The 1,031-nt window shown below is 58.7% G+C and overlaps 1 protein-coding gene across 1 annotated transcript; it reads right to left on the bottom strand.

Annotated features, from left to right (window-relative positions):
* On the bottom strand, positions 1-992 carry TGME49_325100 (hypothetical protein; the record flags this gene model as incomplete). The annotated part of the gene is made up of 1 exon (XM_018783077.1): positions 1-992. A coding segment is annotated over one exon (992 nt), but the record flags the coding sequence as incomplete, so codon positions are not given.
* Positions 993-1,031: the final 39 nt, after the last annotated feature.

The following is a 1,031-nucleotide window of genomic DNA, read 5'->3' as shown; positions in this document are numbered from 1 at the left end:
GACAGCGTCTTCGTGTGGGCCTTCATCAAGGTGCCGTGACGCCCTAGAAGGCGCATCACAGTGTCCTGCACGCGCACAATGCGCCTCTGATTCGCCTCGACGTTCTTCAGAGTCCTGACGACGACCTCTGGCGTCCACGGCTTGATGCTCGTGCGAAGGACTTTCTGGACCTCCTCGAGCTGCGCATGCAGCAGTCTCTCCTTCTTCTTCAGGCCTGGGAACGGGGGCAGATCGAGGGCCTTTCGGAGCACTGCAAACGACCGCAGCGCCACCGCGACGGCCACGTAGCTATGCTCGAAGGAGGTGGTAGTTCGTTGCTGTTCCTTGATACGACGCGCGGCCGCCTGTGCCCTTTCCTTCTCCCTTCTCTTTTCCTTCATCTTTTTCATCACCTTCCCACTCATGTTGAGGCGCGCCAACTCGTTCGCCTTCACCTTGGCCCGCTTCGCCTCCAGATTGTTCTCCAGCTTCGTCTTTGCTCTGGAGAATGCGCGTGCCTTCGCCTTGTCTAACACAGTGCCCTTTACGTTCTTCCTCCGCCCCTTCTTCGCCTTCGTTTTGCCCTTGCCATTCATGTTACGGTTGACATTCTCCAAGGAGCGTTTGTCGAGCGCGGCAATCGCGACGGACATCATCGCTTCGGCCACCTCGAGTTCGGCGCTTCTGCGGTTGTACTCGCCGACGAATTTCTCGTGTCTGTGAAAGGCCGTAAAGGCTTCAATGACGGATTTCTGGATTTGATACAGCGCTTGTTTTCTCCGCTGCATAGACTGGAGGCGCTGGCGATTCAGTCTCTTGAACGAGCCCTCGAGCTCTGTTGCCAAGCGAGCTCCACGGGCAGTGCCTTGGATGCCTGCTTTGATCACGGCCTTGAGACGGCGGTGTGGCGCGCTCCAGAAGCGTGTCCGGAGGAGGTGCAGGCTCGCAGTCATGTTCTGCACGAAGCTCGGCAGAGCGACGACGCCGACTTGAGCTGCGTACGCACCCGTCATCGCCGCGTCGAGCGCTTTTCAGAGTTCAGTCGCAGTGGT

The sequence above is a fragment of the Toxoplasma gondii genome (assembly GCF_000006565.2).
Source record: "Toxoplasma gondii ME49 unplaced genomic scaffold asmbl.1530, whole genome shotgun sequence".
In the NCBI taxonomy this organism is placed as follows: Eukaryota; Apicomplexa; class Conoidasida; order Eucoccidiorida; family Sarcocystidae; genus Toxoplasma; species Toxoplasma gondii.
Note: the sequence above shows the minus strand (reverse complement) of the source record. Positions and strands in the feature narration are given on the sequence as shown.